The sequence below is a fragment of the Solenopsis invicta genome, chromosome 8, assembly GCF_016802725.1.
Source record: "Solenopsis invicta isolate M01_SB chromosome 8, UNIL_Sinv_3.0, whole genome shotgun sequence".
In the NCBI taxonomy this organism is placed as follows: domain Eukaryota; kingdom Metazoa; phylum Arthropoda; class Insecta; order Hymenoptera; family Formicidae; genus Solenopsis; species Solenopsis invicta.
Genome location: NC_052671.1, coordinates 8,479,244 through 8,499,101, shown reverse-complemented (window position 1 = coordinate 8,499,101; position 19,858 = coordinate 8,479,244). Strand labels below are relative to the sequence as shown.

At 27.3% G+C, this 19,858-nt stretch overlaps 2 protein-coding genes across 3 annotated transcripts; both read left to right on the top strand.

Annotated features, from left to right (window-relative positions):
• Positions 1 to 207: 207 nt before the first annotated feature.
• On the top strand, positions 208 to 12,521 carry LOC113002922 (odorant receptor 13a-like). The gene is made up of 11 exons (XM_039452722.1): positions 208 to 351; positions 841 to 1,291; positions 1,565 to 1,664; positions 1,745 to 1,867; positions 3,513 to 3,668; positions 7,869 to 8,151; positions 8,654 to 9,104; positions 9,378 to 9,477; positions 9,558 to 9,680; positions 11,794 to 11,949; positions 12,293 to 12,521. The coding sequence occupies exons 1-11, from the start codon at positions 297 to 299 to the stop codon at positions 12,350 to 12,352; spliced, it is 2,058 nt and encodes a 685-aa protein (XP_039308656.1). The 5' UTR covers positions 208 to 296; the 3' UTR covers positions 12,353 to 12,521.
• Positions 12,522 to 13,312: 791 nt separating this feature from the next.
• Positions 13,313 to 19,220, top strand: LOC113002921 (odorant receptor 13a). Of its 2 annotated transcripts, none has more exons than XM_039452726.1 (7): positions 13,313 to 13,469; positions 14,469 to 14,744; positions 15,080 to 15,557; positions 15,836 to 15,935; positions 16,099 to 16,224; positions 16,346 to 16,501; positions 18,759 to 19,220. In XM_039452726.1, exons 1-7 carry the CDS (start codon positions 13,454 to 13,456, stop codon positions 18,834 to 18,836), a joined length of 1,230 nt encoding a protein of 409 aa, XP_039308660.1. In that variant the 5' UTR covers positions 13,313 to 13,453; the 3' UTR covers positions 18,837 to 19,220. The 2 variants fall into 2 exon arrangements, with proteins under 2 accessions (XP_039308660.1, XP_039308661.1); XM_039452727.1 differs by having other exon boundaries at positions 13,316 to 13,508; positions 18,759 to 18,897.
• The last annotated feature ends 638 nt before the right edge of the window (positions 19,221 to 19,858 follow it).

Sequence of the window (19,858 nt, the reverse complement as noted above, 5' to 3'; positions counted from 1 at the left end):
AGAATGAGCTTATGTGTATGGCTAAATTGTTGTATTTCATGTTTATAACAACAGTGTTTATTGCAACAGTGATTTTTGTTAAAGATAATAAATTTCAAGTATTTTTACATTTTTATATTTATTTTTTTTAACAGCATCTACATTTTAAGTATGTGTGACTACATATGATTGTTTCGTATTTAAATTGCGCGGATATATTTGGACCCAAATTTCATTGGCTCATCACATCGAGCCACGCCTCTTACCGCGCATCGAGCCGCCGACGATGCGCGTTGTTTCACCTTGTTTTTTACATTATGATGGTTACGATCTCGATGTTGAAGATCATTATATTTTGGTCTAAAGGTGGATGTAAATATATCAAAATATTTATATGACAAATATTAGTCTTACTTTTTACCAACGTAAAGAGTATAATATTTCAATGTTAAACGTTGACCACAAAAGTACGGAGTATTTTTATAAATTTTCTAACTAGACGAAACATAATTAAAGTTTCTTTGGTTCACAAATAGGTAAAATTTCTTTTATATTTTCATTTTCACAAAAACATACTAAAACATTATTACTAAAAATATTTATGAAATATTCTTACACTAATAATACGCAAATACTAATTTGTCTGAGTTATAATAAATTATTAAATATGCTCCGCATACTTTTAATTATAGTGCAGTTTGCCCATCTATAACTCTACAGTAATTTAAATATTAATATTGTTAATAATATAATTGTGCTGTGAATAATAAACTTATTGAAATAGAGCAATTGTGGCACAAATCAATTAGTGATACGATATATAAAATTGATATTTTAAACGTCTTCAACATTCTATAAAAGCCCTGAAGACGCTCTTGTTGTACATGTCGAGGCATTGGAACACAATCGTGGATGAACGAGATCGCAAAACGATGTTGGGCATAGCGAACTTCTCCAGGAAGCTGTCGATAAGAAGCACCGTGCTCGTGGTGACTGTGGTGATAAGCTTCATCATGTCTCGATTCATCGAAATCCGACGAAGCGGTCGCATATTGTTCTTCAATGTACGTTTACCTTACAACGCGACCATCAGTCCTATTTACGAGTTGACTCTTGTCGGTCAATTTGGAGGCTGTATATCTTCCGCAATTAGTTACACCGCGGTGGATACTTTCATTGCCACCCTAGTGCTTCATGTATGCGGCCAGCTTTCGAATCTACGTTACGAACTGACAAATCTGTGCGCCAATACAAAAGCGGAATTCCAGATGAAGCTGAGAAATATCGTAAAGAAGCATGAACATCTCAACAGGTGAGATCGACTAAACGAGAAGCAACGTAGAAGGATCAAAAGTGAGGGGTTATCACGCGATATCGTGGAATTATTCGAAATTTTTGCTTATAGTTTTGACTGTAATTATTTTATTTCCGATATTCCGTTTAAGCAAATGCGCGATAATGTTAAGTTGTTCCAAGAGATTTTAGAAATGCTACATAAACACATAAACGTTGAAAGAGAAACATGATTTACAGATAGAATTTGATTATGAGACACGCTTGTCTTAACAGTGGCGTTTTCCATAAGATTTGCAGAAACAATCGAAGACTGTTTCAACATGATGCTTCTACTGCAAATGTTAGGATGCTCAGTTCAACTTTGTTTCCAGTGTTTACAGGCGTTTATGGTGAGCCACAAAGAGAGAAATGTAATCTCGTTAAAATAAATAAAAAAAAGAAGAAATTGTTATGATTCATGATTTTATAGGTATTAATGGGCGAAATGAACAAAGCAGTCTTTATTCAATTAGGTTTCCTGTTCACCTACGTGGGTTACATACTGATACAATTATACCTGTACTGTTACATCGGCGAAAAACTACTTATCGAGGTAATAAGATAAATTGATAATCAAACTAAATGATATAAATCCTAATATTTTTATCAACATTAAATTACCGAAATTACGTAGATCTTAGCTCATATTTCCAAAAGTAGGATTAAATTTTCAAACAATTATAAACATTGATAATACCACAAAATTTCTGTTTCTTAAGAACTGAATGGTGATTCTGGTGTATTTTTGTTTTATTGTCAATTTGTTTATTATCAATCTGTTCTGAAAAGTTAGTTATTAGCTCCCAATTTTTAAAAAAATTTTTAGAAAGCGTCAAAGAGACAAAAAATAACGATTTTTGCTACTTCAACACTATTTTTCTTAAAATTGTGAATTAAAAGACAAAATTGAGTAATGAATTTGTGCCTGAACAAATAAACGTACATCAGATTTCACACTTGTGATATAAAAACTTAAAATTTATAGCCCAGTGTGTAATTCATTGATTGATTATTGATTTATTGATAAATCAATCCCAATTATCGATTTATTAATAAATCAATCCTAATTATTGATTTATTGATAAATCAATCCTAATTATTGATTTATTGATAAATCAATTCTAATTATTGATAAATTAATCCCGATTATTGATTTATTGATAAATCAATTATAAATCCCGATATTTTAATATATCGATACTACAATGTTAAAACTCTATATCTTGAATTTTATTTCTAAAAACAAGATTAAATTTTCAGAAAATTAAAAACATTGTTAAATTATTGATTGATTTATTGACGTAAATCCTGCTTCTTTTTTATATATTGATATCATGTTGCTAAAAGTACGTATTTCCAAGATCAAGATTAAATTTTCAGGCAAATATAAACATTAAAAATTTATTGATTGATTTATTAACTTAAATCCAGGTATTTTGATATATCGGTATATTACCAAAACTATTCAAGCTGAAAGTTACGATAACATTAAAATAACATTAAATGAGTTAAAATGACTATCACAAAAATAACTTTTAATAATCATTTTGGAGTCACTCTAGCACCTATTTGAGATCAGTACAACTTTTTGTTAATTAATTTCATATGTGTAGAAGTTGTTATATAATTTATATTATTTTTAAATATAATACACATTAAAAATATATAAACATTTATATATAAATAAAAAGTCTAAATATAAAAATATAAATATGAAATTAGAATAATAAACTATAATAGATATAAATATATTGATTTAGCATATAAAAGTAAAATTAAATTTATTGATCTAATTTATTGAACTAAAGATGAAAGAAATAAAATAGATTTGATTGTAACATTTTATGATTTCGTGCCTCGCTATAATGCTTCTGGTTAAAAGATTTATGCTTTACTTTTTTTATGCAAATATAAATACATGTACATCTTTAATTCGTATTATAAAAAATATAATACAGTTAAAAGTACGAACTTATATAATACATGTGTTAATAACTCATACATAAAATAGTAATGTCCAATGTAACGTAAAAGAAAAAGAATTGCTTTATCATAAAGAAAAATAATAAACAAAGTTTTCCAAATCATGCATAAAGCGTCAGAATTCATATTTAGTAGCAAATGTATCGTCATTTTGGTATTAGTCATAGTTCTATGACTTATGTTTCTCTTAGAATTCATTGAATCTGACCTTTCAGAGCACGCAAATGGCATACGCGGCATACGACTGCAGTTGGTATAACTTGTCAGCGCGTAAAGCGAGATCACTAATCAACATCATGTGTCGAGCTCGGTCACCATTAAAAATCAGCGCCGGTGGTTTCTGCTGTTTTAACCTGGAACTCTATAGCGAGGTATGAAATCATAATACACATCACAATCAAATCAATTTTACTTTTTCTTCTCTCTAGATCAATAAATTGGATCAATAAATTTAATTTTATATTTATTGTATATACTAAATCACAATATATCTATCATATTTATTTTAATTTTATTATTTTTATTTATATACATGTTTATATAAATATAAATGCATGTATGTACAGCTTTAACTTGTTAACTTCAAAAAAATTTGAATACTGTTTGGTTCTAATACTATAAAAAATAGTTTTCCTAATAAAGAAATGTCTAATTACATTGATTAAATTATGTGTAATTCAAAAAAGTTTAACTAAAAAAAGAAATCGATATCGATTTCAGATTCTGAAGAGATCAGTGGCTTACATGTCGTGTATCCTCGCAATGAATAGCATTGAGTGAAAATGAAATATTAGTAAACCGTACAATGACGTATTTGTTGATTAATTACAGATATATATATATATATATATATATAAAGACATATCATTTACAATTACAAAATATGACAAGTCAAAGAGAATGTATTTTCAGAATATTTGTAAAAGTGCTCTAATAAGTTAATGTTAAATAAAATATTCATTATAATCAATATGCTATAATGTGATCTAGAAAATCGTTCTCACTTATTTTTTGTATAGAAAAAAAAAGTTTATTTGCAAAAATTACTAAAAATTTACAATCAGGACTCAGCACAAAAATCGCAAATTTTTAATTTATTTTATTTATGACCAAATAAAGCATATTTTTATTTAATTATGTTTTAACATATTGGTCTTATACGTGTTCTCTTATTATTATTTATAAACTTTTAATATCGCTATCAAAAATTTCATAAAAATACACAGTTCACATTTAAAATAAGAGTTTTATTAAGATACACTTCTCTATAGTTATAGGTAGTAGATTATTTTTTTTTAATATTATTTTTGCTACTCAAAAAGACAACTGCTTTTTCTATCATAATTACAAATTGAATCAACCAAATTAAAAAAAATAATTTATATTTTTTTAATAGATAGATTATGTAAAATTTAAGTTAATTTGTGCATTTTTTTCGAAAAAATTTGTAAAAATAATTTTGAAAACAACTTTTGCAACAATTCCTTACCTAAATGTTAATAAAAATTACATCAGTTTTATTGTATTGTAATAATACGTATATAAAACAATTAAATAATAATTCTTTCTTACCAAATGTGGTTAGTTGTTCACGATAACTAAAACTACTTCATATTTTTTTAACAAGCTACAATACGTTTTTAACAGATAAATTGTCGCCAAGTGTTCAATACGTAATAACAACTTTCTCTGGCTTGATTATAGTCTTTTATACGGACCCACGCATCACAGAATATTACATCAATGTCGCAATTGGAGGGTTGTACGGATATAATTTTCCTTGTCGGAGCATGCGTGATCATGAGAGAAGGGACGGGAAAAAATCGATCTTAATGTTTATAAAATATATTTTATAAAAGTTTTTATAAAAAGTATTTTTATAAAAATTAATAAACATATTTTTTATAAAAATTTTTATACAATACATTTTTTATAAAAATATATTTCATATTAAAATATTTTTTTTTAACAAAAAACTGTCACGAGAATTAAATCTAGTGTTCATAAAGGTCAGGTTTAAGAAAATTCGCATTCTTTTAGGCATTTTATGACTGCAGCGCTATCTATCAATAAATGTTAAAGTTTCTATATAATATATTGTTCATTGAACAAAAAAACCAATACCACAAACAATTTTCGACTGCGACTGGTAATAATAGGTTTTTTAAGCCTTTAAATATCCATTTTTGTGAAAATTCAAGTTTTGAAGGATTAAATAAATGACGTACTATCAGTATTTTTGGCTACAAAAATTCAAGCTTATTTATTTGATACCTAATAACAATATCTGAATGATCAACTCAACAGGATATGCCTCAATATGATTTTAAAAAATCAAAATAGCATATTATGTTGATTTGTGTGTTTAAATGACTACAGAAACCTCTAAAGCATTTTTAAAAATCTATAAAAAATGGAGGGTACTTTTGTAACATATATTTTCAATTTCCAGTAAAACACATGAATAAAAAAAGTAATAGATTTTTTAGACCACTCTAATGTCTATGTATATTAAAATATATATAATTATATATACTGTGTACATAATTATATATAAAAATTTTTTCCAAGTATGTTTGCACAAAAAGAAATTATTTAATTAAATTATTTTAATTTTTCCGTTTTATTATAAATAATATATTTTTGTATTTTATATAAGTATTTCTTAATTATGTACACTTATTTTTTATTTGTATCAAGTATGTTTGTGGCACTTACTACAATTGTATAAAATTATATTTTATTCTATTTTTTATGCTTTGTTTAGACTTTGAAAATATCAATGGGATATTTATCTGCATTGCAACAATGACAGATTAAAGAAAATATTTGAAAATAATGAATTAAATTCATATAACTGATATCAATACGATATCAATTTTTAAATAATAAAATAAAATAAGGGAATGAATAAACAGGTTTATATGTACTGCCTGTAACATCAACTGTGAATTAAAAAAATACACATTTTTCTGCACTATGTCGAATTATTATTCGACTATTAGTCGAACTACTTATTTGCCTCGGTTTAAGAATTAGTCATAACAATTTAAAACTTTTTAATTAAAAATGTTCTATTAAAAATAAAAACAATTAATTTTATTGTAATAATAATTATCTCTAATAACTAATTAAATAATAATAATTCTTGCTTATTAAATGTTAGCAGTTTAGTTAAAACTAACATATTTTGTCAACGAATCACAATAAATTTATAACAGAATTTATAACAGAATAAATTTATAACAGAAGATATACTCAGTGACCATAAGAGTCACATATGTTCTTCACTGCTATTCGCTTGCAATCTTCTTCGACAGAGGGAACCTTCGCATTTCAAGTGAATAATTTATTCTCAATATTAATGCACGTATGTTAGTATTCATACATAGAGTTTTTATATTTAAAATTATTTCGTATTAAATACAATCTTAAAATGTCATAAACCAATCACAGATTTATATTAGCATCTTAAGACAGTATTTAAGACCGTTTTAAAAGAAATTTTTGTTAAAAACAGATTATAAATACCGCTCATGACGGCTTATTTGATTTAAATTTATAATTATTTTTGGCAGTCGCAATAAATATTGCTAACCATTACATACTTATATCTAAAAAAAAAACAGATTTCAAAACAATTTTTTAAATCAATAATACAACTGTTTTTCAAAAACATGAAACAGGTTGATTTTATAAAATTTATTTGTTTTAAAACCCGGTGCACCAATGTTATTTTAACTTTAAGTGAGACTTTAACATGTACTTATCTTTATCTTTTTTTTTAAATAGATGAAAACATCAGATACATGTTTAAATCTCGCTTAAAGCTAAAATAATATTGGTGCTACCGGGTTTAAAAATAATGCAAAAGTAATAAATATATTATTTCTTATGTTTCTTAATATTATTACCATTACTTCTACATAGTATTTAAAATAAAAAAATGTTTATAAAGAATTATTGTTAAAAAAATGTTAAATATAATAATAAGGTTTTTCAAGTCTTTTTGATTTAATAATAAATAAGATATAATTATATATCAATAAACGTATTGTCGTGGATAGCTTTCTGAGAATAGTATATAGTATTCTTGAAGAGCATGCGTCGTCAAGATCCGCATGCGCTTTCAAAAGATGAGAACCTTTCAGTTACTTTGATGTCGTTGTCGCGTAAACCTCAAGGGATGTCGATCAAGGTCGGATTAGGTTTTTCTAAGTTTTTTAAGTGTACAATTCATAATTCTTTTTATAAAATATTTAATATTTAGAATTTTGTGAAATGAGTCAAAATCAGTGTTTTCTAAATTTTTTTTAGATTATTAAAGTTTACTCGATCGCCAGATATCTACCACAAAAACAATTATTTATTAAATTACTTATTTTTATTCGCTAGTTTTTCTTTATTTATTTCGAAAATTATTTTACTTTTTTAATGTAACATTTTCTAATAAAAATTTTTTTACACACTGTGATGACATTTTTTTCACAATGTGATAAAAAAAACATTCATAAAATATTATAAAATTCTAGAAAATATAAAAAAAAATTCTTTCTTTCTCTCTCACACAGACTTTATCTAAAAAGACAGGCGTGGAATATGCGTGCGGGTGGAATCGTTATACCATGACGATTCTGGGAATTTGGCCAGCAAATAGAAGTCTCAGTCAAGCATCGAGTTACATAGTACTAGCCCCCGTTCTAATAATGCTTTGCTTCATCTGTGTACCACAATCGGCAAATCTGCCGTACGTTTGGAGCGACTTTGACTTGTTGGTAGACAATTTGTCCATAGGAAACGTAACGATTACAATCTCGATGTTGAAGACTATTATATTTTGGTCTAATGGTGGATGTAAATATATCAAAATATTCATATGACAGAAATATTAGTCTTATTTTTTACCAACGTAAAGAGTGTAATATTTCAATGTTAAACAGCTTTGACTGCAAAAGTACGGAGTATGTTTTATAAATTTTCTAACTAGACGAAACATAATTAATGTTTCTTTGGTTCACAAGTAGATACAATTTCCTTTATATTTCCATTTTTATATTGGCAAAAACATACTAAAACATTATTACTAAAAATATGTATGAAATATTCTTACAATAATAATTCGCAAATACTAATTCGTCTGAGTTGTCATACATTATTAAATACGCTCTGTACTTTTAATTAAGATGCATTTTGCCCATCTTTAACTACTCTACAATAATTTAAATATTAATATTGTTAATAATATAATTGTGATGTGCATAATAAATTTATTGAAATAGAGCAATTGTGACACAAATCAATCAGTGATACGATATATAAAATTGATATTTTAAACGTCTTCAACGTTCTATAAAAGCCCTGAGGACACTCCTGTTGTACATGTCGAGGGATTGGAACACAATCGTGGATAAACGAAATCGCAAAACGATGTTGGGCATAGCGAACTTCTCCAGGAAGCTGTCGATAAGAAGCACCGTGCTCGTGGTGACTGTGGTGATAGCCTTCGTCGTGTCTCGATTCATCGAAATTCGACGAAGCGGTCGCATATTGTTCTTCAATGTACGTTTACCTTACAACGCGACCATCAGTCCTATTTACGAATTGACTCTTGTCGGTCAATTTGGGGGTTCTATATCTGCGGCAGTTAGTTACACCGCGGTGGACACTTTTATTGCCACCCTAGTACTTCATGTGTGTGGCCAGCTTTCTAATCTACGTTACGAACTGACGAATCTGTGCGCCAATACAAAGGCAGAATTCCAGATGAAGCTGGGAAATATCGTGAGGAAGCATGAACATCTCAACAGGTGAGATCGACTAAACGAGAAGCAACGCAGAAGGATCAAAAGTGAGGGGTTATCGTGCGATATCGTGGAATTATTCAAAATTTTTGGCTATAATTTTGACTGTAATTATCTCATTTCTGATATTCCGTTTGAGCAAATGCGCGATAATATTAAATTGTTCCAAGAGATTTTAGAAATGCTACATAAACACATAAACGTTGAAAGAGAAACATGATTTACAGATAGAATTTGATTATGAGACACGCTTGTCTTAACAGTGGCGTTTTCCATAAGATTTGCAGAAACAATCGAAGACTGTTTCAACATGATGCTTCTACTGCAAATGTTAGGATGCTCAGTTCAACTTTGTTTCCAGTGTTTACAGGCGTTTATGGTGAGCCACAAAGAGAGAAATGTAATCTCGTTAAAATAAATAAAAAAAAGAAGAAATTGTTATGATTCATGATTTTATAGGCATTAATGGGCGAAATAAATGAAGTAGTCTTTACTCAATTGGGTTTCCTGTTCATCTACGTGGGTTACATACTGATACAATTATACCTGTACTGTTACATCGGCGAAAAACTACTTATCGAGGTAATAAGATAAATTGATAATCAAACTAAATGATATAAATCCTAATATTTTTATCAACATTAAATTACCAAAAATATGTATATTTCAGCTCATAATTCCAAGAGTACGAGTATATTAAATTTTCAAAATTATAAACATTGATCATACCACAAGATTTCTGTATCTCAACATTTGAATAGTGATTCTGGTGTATTTTTGTCTGTTGAATATCAAGTGAAAAGTTCTGAAAAGTTAGTTATTAGCTCCCAATTTGTGAAAAAAATTTTTAGAAAGCGTCAAAGAGACTTAAAATAATAATTTTTGCTTCAACTCTATTTTTCTTAAAATAGTGAATTAAAAGTCAAAACTGAATAATGATTTTGTGTCTGAACAAGTAAACGTACATCAGATTTCACACTTGTGATATAAAAACTTAAAATTTATAGTCCAGTGTGTAATTTATTGATTGATTATTGATTCATTGATAAATCAATCTCAATTATTGATTTATTGATAAATTAATTTTAATGATTAATTTATTGATAAATTAATTCTAATTATTGATATATTTATAAATCAATTCCAATAATTGATTTATTGATAAATCAATCCTAATTATTGATTTATTAATAAATCAATTTTAATTATTAATTTATTGATAAATCAATTCTAATTATTGATTTATTGATAAATCAATCCCAATTATTAATTTATTGATAAATCAATCTTAATTATTGATTTATTGGTAAATCAATTCCAATTATTGATTTATTGATAAATTAATCTTAATTATTGATTTATTGATAAATCAATTCCAATTATTGATTTATTGATAAATCACTTCCAATTATTAATTTATTGATAAATCAATTCCAACTATTGATTTATTGATAAATCAATCTTAATTATTGATTTATTGGTAAATCAATTCTAATTATTGATTTATTGGTAAATTAATCCTAATTATTGATTTATTGATAAATCAATTCCAATTATTGATTTATTGATAAATTACTTCCAATTATTAATTTATTGATAAATCAATTCCAACTATTGATTTATTGATAAATCAATCCCGATTATTGATTTATTGATAAATCAATCGTAAATCCCGATATTCTGATACATCGATACCACATTGTTAAAACTTTATACCTTAAATTTTATGTCTAAGAACAAGATTAAATGTTTAGAAAAATAAAAACATTGTTAAATTATTGATTAATTTATTGACGTAAATCCTGTTTTTTTTTATATATTGATATCATGTTGCTAAAAGTATGTATTTCCAAGATCAAGATTATATTTTCAAACAAATATAAACATTAAAAATTTATTGATTGGTTTATTAACTTAAATCCAGGTATTTTGATATATCGGTATATTACCAAAATTATTCAAGCTGAAAGTTACGATAACATTAAAATGACAATAAATGAGTTAAAATAACTAATCAAAAAAATAACTTTTAATAATCATTTTGGAGTTATTTTAGCACCATTTGGAGATCAGTACAACTTTTTGTCAATCAATCTTATATGTGTAAAAATTGTTATATAATTTATATTATTTTTATTAAAATACACATTAAAAATGTATAAACATTTATATAAAAATAAATAAAAAGTCTAAATATAAAAATATAAATATGAAATTAGAATAATAAACTATAATAGATATAAATATATTGATTCAGCATATAAAAGTAAAATTAAATTTATTGATCTAATTTATTGAACTAAAGATGAAAGAAATAAAATAGATTTGATTGTAACATTTTATGATTTCGTGCCTCGCTATAATGCTTCTGGTTAAAAGATTAATGCTTTACTTTTTTTATGCAAATATAAATACATGTACATCTTCAATTTATATTATAAAAAATATAATATAGTTAAAAGTACAAACTTATATAATATATGTATTAATAACTCATACATAAAATAGTAATGTCCAATGTAACGTAAAAGAAAAAGAATTGCTTTATCATAAAGAAAAATAATAAACAAAGTTTTCCAAATCATGCATAAAGCTTCAGAATTCATATTTAGTAGCAAATGTATCGTCATTTTGGTATTAGTCATAGTTCTATGACTTATGTTTCTCTTAGAATTCATTGAATCTGACCTTTCAGAGCACGCAAATAGCATACGCGGCATACGACTGCAGTTGGTATAACTTGTCAGCACGTGAAGCGAGATCACTAATGAACATCATGTATCGAGCCCGGTCACCATTACAAATCAGCGCCGGTGGTTTCTGCTGTTTCAATCGGGAACTCTATAGCGAGGTGAAATTATAATACATCACAATCAAATCAATTTTACTTTTTCTTCTCTCTAGATCAATAAATTGGATCAATAAATTTAATTTTATATTTATTGCAGATACTAAATCACAATATATCTATTATATTTATTTTAATTTTATCATTTTTATTTATATACATATTTATATAAATATAAATGCATGTATGTGCAGTTTTAATTTGTTAATTTCAAAAAAGTTTGAATACTGTTTGGTTCTAATACTATAAAAAATAGTTTTTCTAATAAAGAAATGTCTAATTACATTGATCAAATCATGTGTAAATTGAGAAAATTTGACTAAAAAAAAATCGATATCGATTTCAGATTCTGAAGAGATCAGTGGCTTACATGTCGTGTATCCTCGCAATGAATAGCATTGAGTGAAAATGAAATGATAGTAAACCGTACAAATGACACATTTGTTAATTAATTACATATATATATATCTTTTATAATTACAAGATATGACAAGACAAAGAGAATGTATTTTCAAAACATTTGTAAAAAAATGCTTTAATAAATTAATGTTAAATAAAATATTCATTATAATCAATACGCGATAATGCGATCTAGAAAATCTTTCTTACTCATTCTTTGTATATAAGAGAAAAAGTTTATTTGCAAAAATTATTAAAAATTTACAATCAGGATTCAGTTAGCACAAAAATCGCAAATTTTTAATTTATATTATTTATGACCGAATAAAGCTTATCTTTATTTAATTATGTTTTAACATACTGGTCTTATACGTGTTCTCTCTTATACGTTTCTCTTATTATTGTTTATAAATTTTTAATATTGCCATCAAGTTTCATTAAAATACACGATTCACATTTAAAATAAAAGTTTCATTAAGATACACTTCTCTATAGTTATAGGTAGTAGATTATTTCATTAAAATATTATTTTTGCTACTCAAAAGGACAACTGCTTTTTCTTTAATAATTACAAATTGGATTAGCCAAATTAAAAAAAAATAATTTATATTTTGTTAATAGATAGATTATGTAAAATTTAAGTTAATTAGTGCACTTTTTTCAAAAAAATTTGTAAAAATAATTGTAAAAACGACTTTTGCAAACGATTCCCGACCTAAATGTTGATAAAAATTACATCAGTGTTATTGTATTGTAATAATACGTACCTTTATAAAACAATTAAATAATAATTCTTGCTTACGAAACGTGTTAGTAGTTCACGATAACTAAAACTACTTCATATTTTTTTAACAAGCTACAATACATTTTTGACAGATAAATTGTTCGGAAATGTCGCCAAGTGTTCAATACGTAATAACAACTTTCTCTGGCTTGATTATAGTCTTTTATACGGACCCACGCATCACAGAATATTACATCAATGTCGCAATTGGAGGGTTGTTCGGATATAATTTTCCTCGGAGCATGCGTGATCATGAGAGAAGGGATGGGGAAAAATCGATCGTAATGTTTCAGTCGTTGCATCGTCGACATCTGTTAAGTATCGATGGATGCTGATCGAGGTACGCGCGAATAGAGACAATTATGTGCTCGTGTGAATTGTTAGTAAATAATCATCAGATATATCCAGAGATACTCGTATATAAAATCTACAACATTAAAGAAGAAAGTTCAAAGCAGAGTTAAAAAAATTTTTTTGCATAATTTGTAGAATATAGTGTGCAAATTATTGAACATTTAAAGTAATTAAGAAACGTATTTGTAATTATGATGGTTGAATGAAAAGTAATGTCTCAATGAACGTTATATTCGGATTTGATAGAAATATTTTAATAAATAAAACATAGAAGTAATTCTTAGGATGTGCCTTATATATAATTATTTGTATTTATATTCTCAACATAGTTACCAGATAACTAAATGCACTGCTAATCAACAAGGAACAAGTTTTATGAAGACATCAGGAAAAGAGATCTTTCACTGTTTTTGCAACTATAAACCCTAGCTGGTTTTGCAACAATAAACCCTAGCATCTATAAAATAGGACGATTAAGGAGGATTCAAAGGAAAAAAGGAAACGTTTTCCTGTTACAACGTTAGTTACACACTTCGCACTCCACTGCGAGAGAAATCAAAAGGTTGGATTTCACCATCTATAAAATGTGAATTCTGCGTGGACATCGCTACACATCCAATGAAGAAGTTCTAAAGACTGTCAGGATTTGGTTGCAAGAACAGAGTATAGATCTTTTCTGTGACGACTTGACGAAACTTACTCATCGTTAACAGAATTTTTTAGATTTTGAGAACTATGTTGAGATATGATTACAGATAATTAAAAGACATTTTAAAGATTATTTGTATATTTCGTTTATTAAAATATTCCCAGTCACGAGTATAACACTCATGGAGACATTATTTTTTCATTTATAAACAGTTTGTAGACGAAATTATTTTCGCGTTGATATCTTTTCATGTAATTTCAGTACATTGACAATATCAAATAATAATGTAATTAATTTTTTCTTCTTGACTTTTGAAACAAAATTTGATTTACGTAGACTTGAATTTCGCGGTCGGATGGAATCGATTCAATTTGAGTCTCATCGGCATTTGGCCCGGTCCGCTACGAAATTCTAAACAGAAGGTCGGACTTTCCCGATGTCGTTTTATAATAGCTGGTTTCTTCATGCTGGGTTTTATGTGTATACCGCAATCGGTGAATTTGATATTCATCTGGGGTAATGCGGATATGATGACCGAAAACTTGGCGACCGCTAATATCCCAGTCGCAAATTCTTTCATGAAAGCATTCACCACCTGGCGTCAACGAAAAGGTACGAAAATACGAAGAATGTTAAAGTCAGCGAAAAATAACTTTTTGAACAGAATAGAATTATTTCTTATAAATTTAAGGTTTTGAAGTTTTAACTTTTACGAATATAAATCTTGTCATACTTAAATTTTACGAAATAACGACAAAAAGTAAAACAATACATTATTCTTCCCATTTTCGACATATTTAATTATTTTTTTGTAATTGTTTCATATCGCGATTCCACTCCTTGGCGTTTTAATCGCCAAGTTGTCAATGTAATATTTACTAAAATAAAATTGATTCTGTTAAATAAATTTCTATTTAAAAATCCAAAAATGCAATATTTGTCCAAAGCTTTGAAGCTGTTGGTCAACTTCTTCTATCAGGATTGGTACACGCCGAAAACATCTGCAGAGAGAACAAATATGCTAAAAACTGCTAAGCTTGGGAGAAGGATATCCATCTGGTGTACAGTACTAACGCAAACAATGGTGACCATTTATATCGTTCTGAGGCTCTCAATAATCATCAGGATTCCACGTAGTGACCCAGCTCGTCCTATGCTTTATACGGCTTATTTTCCCTTCGACATTAACCGAAGCCCGATTTTTGAATTAATTTGTGTGTGTCAGATTCTATCGGCTTATAGCGCAACAGTTTCTTATACAGGTAACGACTGTTTCATCTCCATGCTAGTGCTCCATATCTGTGGCCAGTTCCGAAACTTACGCGAGAGGCTCAAGAATCTCGTTAATGAATCGAATGCAAAAACACCCGACAAGTTCAAAAAAGAACTGAGGCGAATCATAAAGAGACATGAACATTTAAATTGGTTTGTATATTTTTGTGGCAGCAAATATTTTTATTAAAATATTTTAATCATTTTATGCTGCAGAATTGCCTCATGTAAAACAAGTTTACGTAAAGACAATTGTGACTGCAATCATTTCAAATTGTTAATAAATTTTTCAAATTCTTTTTTTTTCTCCCATATAAAATCATATAAAATATTTTGTAATAAATTGTTAAGATAAACTCAATAAAATTATCTGTTACGTTATCTTGCTCGAACATTTGATAAGAAAGTTAAAGTTTAAAATATATGTCAAGGTTTGCAAAAACAATCGAGGACTCTTTCAATATGATGATGTTAATACAGATGCTTTCTTGTACTGTTCAATTGTGCTTTCAAGGATTTCAGGTTTTTAGAGTAAGTAATAACGAGCACTGCATTTTACTTATCTGCATTATATCCATTCTATTCAATTTATTATGTAATGCTACTGTTTATATCAAAATTTATTGCGGACAAATCTTCTTAAATTTAGAGAATACAAGAATGCGTGCAATAAAAATCAGAAACTGATTTTTAGATATTAATAAACAAAGAGGAGCATGGATCAGTAACGTTCCAATTAATTTTTCTAGTTAGTTTCGTAGCATTTGTCCTAACTCATCTGTATATTTATTGTCACGTCGGTGAAATGCTGCTCGTTCAAGTAAGATACTAAATATATCGAATACAATTTATACATTATGTTTTTTTCTTTATGTCAAACTCATTATGCGAATCTAGACCTATTGTATTAATTAATATTATTGTAATTAATAACATTTAAGAGTACTGAGATAGGATTCTCTGCGTACGAGTCGAACTGGTTTAATTTGCGAGGGAAACAAGCGAAAAATCTTCTGTTTATGATGCAAAGATCGACAACGCCTCTTACCTTAACTGCTGGAAAATTTAGTGCATTTTCTTTACAAATGTTTAGTACGGTAAGAATAATAATAGAATGTAACCTGTAATATTTGCAATTTAAAAAATTATCACAATTATGATCGCAATTATATATGCGTGAACTTATAGACGTAAGAGATTTTAGAGAGTACATAGAGTTGGCATTGTCTTCATCTCCTATTTTCAAAAATGTGTGCAAGACGTGTGCGAGAGAAAAAAGTATGAAATCTTTGTCCTGTGTGCGCATGTGCCAACATCGTATAGAGATAGCTATCACTTGACGCTACAAACGCTTTCAAACATTCTTTGATTGGCCAATTCATAAATTCTTTATTCCAATTGGTCAATCAAATGCTCTGAAGCATTTGTAGCGTCAAGTGGACCGCAGCTTATCATTGCAATATGTTGTTTGTATTAAAGTTTAGAAGTGTGTATGAAAAATTGATATTAATTAAAAAAAAAAATAATATTAAAATATTTAAAATGCCGTCATATATTATGTTATACGTGATAATCAATTTTTTTGGTCATACATTCGTACACTGAGAAAAAAAATTGGTTGAAAAACTAAAATATTTAGTCCGATACGCACAACTAAACATTGGATTGATTCAACAATTATTTAGTTGCACGAAAAAAGATGTAATTCATTTATATTAACCATTCCAATTTTTTAACTAAGAATTAATTAAATCAACTCAATATTTAGTCGTGCGTATCGGACTAAATATTTTAGTTTTTCAACCAATTTTTTTTCTCAGTGTAAGTAAATATATTTTATGTTCATGTATTATATATTATAAAGTTAATAAAATGTTATTAATTGATTAAAATTAAATTTTACATATTTAAAGGTAATAAAATAAAATTGAAATTAGAATTATGACAAGTTAAATTTTCAAGGGATATATATAAATATATAAATATATATAGTAAATATAAGAAGTATTCAGAAGATATTTATTAAAAATTTATTTTTGAAAAATAAACATCAATGAACAATTTATTAATTCTCACTAGCCAACGTAGGATCACTCGTGTTTTACGCTTCTGTTCTATTAAAGAATACAACGTAATGAGATGGTTTTCAACCATAATTTTACTTAGTTTCAATCTTTTAGTATATAAAAAGTGAAATAGCAATAACAATTGAAACTATGTAATTTTGACACGTACTGTATCGAGGTGTGCGACGCAAAAAATTTTAGTCGGACCTCACGTGAATGACTTTACGTTGGCTAGTAAGAGTTAATAATAAACATAGATAATAAATATAGATTGTACATGTATTTATAATTATTGTTAATAAATTGTTGTTAATAATTAATGTTTATTTTCTAAAAATATTTTATATTCTTTAAAAAATATCCTTTATACAAATGCCTTTTACACACACCGTATATGAAACGTCAACTCTCCTCTATAGCTGATGCTAATATTTCGATATATATTTCGACAGTTGGAATCAACTATGTAATATCTGCGATACTAGCACAAGCGCATAAAAGATAAAAATTTCACGTATATCTTTCTCTCTCACATACATTTTGAACACACTTTTGGTCACATTATGCACATTTCATGTATACATATATGCTCTAAGGTCGATGTTCACAGTAGATTCTTATATTTAAGACGGTCTGTACCATCTTAAGATGTCATCAATCAATCAGAGAGACGTATGAGCATCTTAAGACATTATTTGAGACGGTCTTGAAACTTATTTCAAGACCGTCTCAAATAATGTCTTAAAATGCTTATATGTAAAATTCAATTATGAATACTGACCTAATGCTTATTACTACCAACGCAGATTAACTTTGATCTCAGTTTAACTTACTCTTTACCTTTTTTCAGTTGTAAGAATTAGAAAAAGATAAAGAGTAAGGTAAACTAAAATTAAATCTCTGGTAAAAATTACGAATAGAAACAGACAGAAAACTTATCCTATCCGTTTCTGTCCGCTACTATGCGTTTCTTTATCCGCAGTTACGGACAATGCGAATAGAAACAAATAGAATTTCTATTCGTAATCACGGACAGATGCGGAAGAAATCGCGACGAATACAATGCGGATAGTGATTACTGTACTGTAATTGCAGACAAACACAGATAAAAGAGTGACTACTTGTATTTGCAGATAAAACAAATAGCTTACAGTTAGGAATGAACAGAAATCCTATCCGTTTCTGTCTGTAGTTTTTAACAGGGATCTAGATTGATAGAAATGGGCATAGGTAAGAGATAAATGTTTATGGTAGAACTTTACTCGCGAATGTTATTATTTTATTTCAGATTGTGAGAACTTCACTCGGTTACCTCTCAGTGTTGCTCACTGTAACCGGTTCGGAGAAGATAATTGATAATAGTTAAAATTTACTTTAATTATAACAATTGTTATATAGGTATTATTATTAAATGATAGAAAATTAACTTGTGACACTAAAAATATAGTTCAGCTTCCATTTTTAATGGAACAAATTGTCTATATCGTATTTTATAAGTGTGCTCAAAATAATCGAAAGATTATTCTTTTTAGATTAAAAAAATACTTAAACAAATTGTAAGATAATTTTAAAAGACCAATTAAGGCGCTGTTAAATATGCAAATCTTATTAATTTTTACCAAACAGCGGTACATTGTTTAACATTTTAACTGTTTACAGTTTAACATAGCAAAATTAATTATCACAATAATTCATGCTCATAAATTTTTCTTGTAACGTGTTAAAAAGTAAATAACAAAAGTTTAAAAAATTTGTTTTAAATTACATTCAAAACTTCGACAGTTCAAATATTGGATGACAAAAGTGAAGGGACAAACGATGCTGAAAAGAGGTAGACTAAACCACCTGACATTTAACGTGCCTTCCATATCTGTATTTTCCGTGTTCATGCATCTGACGTTGATGGTCTTTATCTTATTCTAAATCGGAAAACGATCTAGAAAGTTATCTACACCTATAGCCACTTTCTCGTATAACATGAAAGAATCTCAGTTATCTGATCATATCATTTGACTAACTCATGTATTAAATTTCATTTTAAGATCTTAAAACACTTTCATATCAATATCGGTACGGTAATCAAATAGTCGAATTAAATAAGGAGCAAGAATGTATAGATTAACATAAAATTGAAAATATTTCTTGAATTACGTTAGTGTCACATTTATTTGTTTTGGCATATTTTAAAAATAAATAATGTATTTTATTAACGTGCATCTATTTAGCTAATATTAATACTGAGACCGAGAAAAAATATTAAACTGCATATTAAATGTATTCAATCATTTTAATAGGTGTGTCTATTTCTTTCTTAAATATTATTTCTTCAGAAAGAAGAAAAATACACTTTTATGAAAACATTTGTAACAAGCAAAATAATACTATTTA

Excerpts from the sequence above, each read along its gene's own strand:
- LOC113002922 (XM_039452722.1), top strand. The coding sequence starts at position 297 with ATGATGGTTACGATCTCGATGTTGAAGATCATTATATTTTGGTCTAAA. Across the intron at positions 9,478-9,557 it reads AGTGTTTACAGGCGTTTATG|GCATTAATGGGCGAAATAAA; the intron begins GTGAGCCACAAA and ends ATGATTTTATAG. Across the intron at positions 11,950-12,292 it reads ATCGGGAACTCTATAGCGAG|ATTCTGAAGAGATCAGTGGC; the intron begins GTGAAATTATAA and ends TATCGATTTCAG.
- LOC113002921 (XM_039452726.1), top strand. Across the intron at positions 15,936-16,098 it reads AAGGATTTCAGGTTTTTAGA|ATATTAATAAACAAAGAGGA; the intron begins GTAAGTAATAAC and ends ACTGATTTTTAG. Across the intron at positions 16,225-16,345 it reads GTGAAATGCTGCTCGTTCAA|AGTACTGAGATAGGATTCTC; the intron begins GTAAGATACTAA and ends ATAACATTTAAG.